Source organism: Sus scrofa, chromosome 1 (assembly GCF_000003025.6).
Source record: "Sus scrofa isolate TJ Tabasco breed Duroc chromosome 1, Sscrofa11.1, whole genome shotgun sequence".
Taxonomy (NCBI): Eukaryota; Metazoa; Chordata; class Mammalia; order Artiodactyla; family Suidae; genus Sus; species Sus scrofa.
The window spans coordinates 78311995-78313545 of record NC_010443.5 but is presented as its reverse complement, the minus strand read 5'-3'; the positions used below and the strand labels follow the sequence as shown (position 1 = coordinate 78313545).

The 1551-nt window shown below is 44.7% G+C and overlaps 1 protein-coding gene across 1 annotated transcript; it reads right to left on the bottom strand.

Moving 5' to 3' along the window:
- On the bottom strand, positions 393-1298 carry RFPL4B (ret finger protein like 4B). The gene has a single exon (XM_021084623.1). The coding sequence runs from the start codon at positions 1296-1298 to the stop codon at positions 393-395; it is 906 nt and encodes a 301-aa protein (XP_020940282.1).

The following is a 1551-nucleotide window of genomic DNA, read 5'->3' as shown; positions in this document are numbered from 1 at the left end:
TATTTATTTATTTATTTTGGCTGCCCCACAGCATATGGAGTTTCCTGGGCTAAGGATCAGATCAGAGCCCCAGTCGAGACCTAAGCTGCAGCTGCAGCAATGCCAGATCCTTAACCTATTATGTTGGGCTGGGGATCAAACTTGCATCCCAGTACTCCCAAGACACCACTGATCCGATTGCATCGTGGCTATTTGGGGAAAAGATATAATTATTCCCAAGTAAAGACTGAAAAACTGAGGCTCTAAAGGGCTTAACCACACCCCCTAAAATCACACAGTTATTTAGGTACAAGGTCTACCCCAAAGCAATAAAAATTGCTTGGCTATAGAGTCTACAAAATTGTCTCCTCTTGGGTCATTCCAACATTCCCCACGTCACAGATCTCATTCCTCTAACAGGCAGTTTCTAGGAAGGGATGAATTTCGTTTCTCACATCAAAAACCTCATTCATCTCACAGGAAGTTTCTATAAAGGGATTCATTTCTGATGGACAGATCTTCAAGGAGGCACCCTTCTCACCTTCTCTGGGCAACTCAAGAGAGAAGAACGGACACAAAGGCTCTAAACAGGATAAATTATTGTGTGTGTAGATGAGGACATCATTGCTAACATCAAAAAACTTGATTTCTTCCAACTCAATATCTAGAAAAACTCCTACGTGGCAAAGGCCAGGGCTTACAGGAATTCTGGTTTCTAGGACAGAGAAGGTATAGATTGTGCCTGCCTTCATGCGGATGATCCAGAAGCCATGGTCAGAGGAGAAACCACTTGGCCTCTTCCTGTTGACTGACATCTTGCAGACCCCCAGAGCCCACTCGTTCCCCTCTCCCACTTCTACCTCCCAGTAATGACAACCAGAGACGAAGCACGGGGTGCCCAGGACACCAGCCCAGTAGTCGAATCTCTGGGGATCTTCCATCAAGTTTTGGTAGATCTTCCCATACTGGATGCTCCTTAGGTCCTCAGAGAAGACAAGAAAGGAGTTGGCAGTGGCTGGGTCCAGAGTTATATCCTCCCAGAATTTCAGGTACTCATCACTCATGTGCATACCCTGCTCCAGTCGGGAGCTGTGCTGTGTGATGAGAAGAGCCAGTTCTTCGATTTGCCAGTCCTTCAAAGGAGGATTCTCAATGACACCTCGACACATGGGGCAGACCAATTTTAGATCCTCCTGCTCTTTCATCCAACTTTGCATGCAATAAAGGCAGAAAGTGTGGGTGCAGGAAAGAGTAATGGGGCTGAAGAAAACCTCCAGACAAACTGTACACGCTGCCTCATCTTGCAGATTGTTGGCCATGGTCCCTGAAGTTTACTCTTTAGCAGAACCAAGCTGAAATGGCCCTTTATTAGCTTCCAGGAGTGATCGGGAAACTTCAGCACTATATCTGCTCTTCAATCAGGATGAACCTAAATCTAAAGCAAAAATTCATATAAATCTTTCTATAGTTTATACATGAAAATCACCAGAGAATCACAGCAAAGGCACTGTCTGTGAGGAAATCTATCCAAAATTCAAGATCACAAGAAAAAGAAATAGGACAATGGATACT

Excerpts from the sequence above, each read along its gene's own strand:
- RFPL4B (XM_021084623.1), bottom strand. The coding sequence starts at position 1,298 with ATGGCCAACAATCTGCAAGATGAGGCAGCGTGTACAGTTTGTCTGGAG.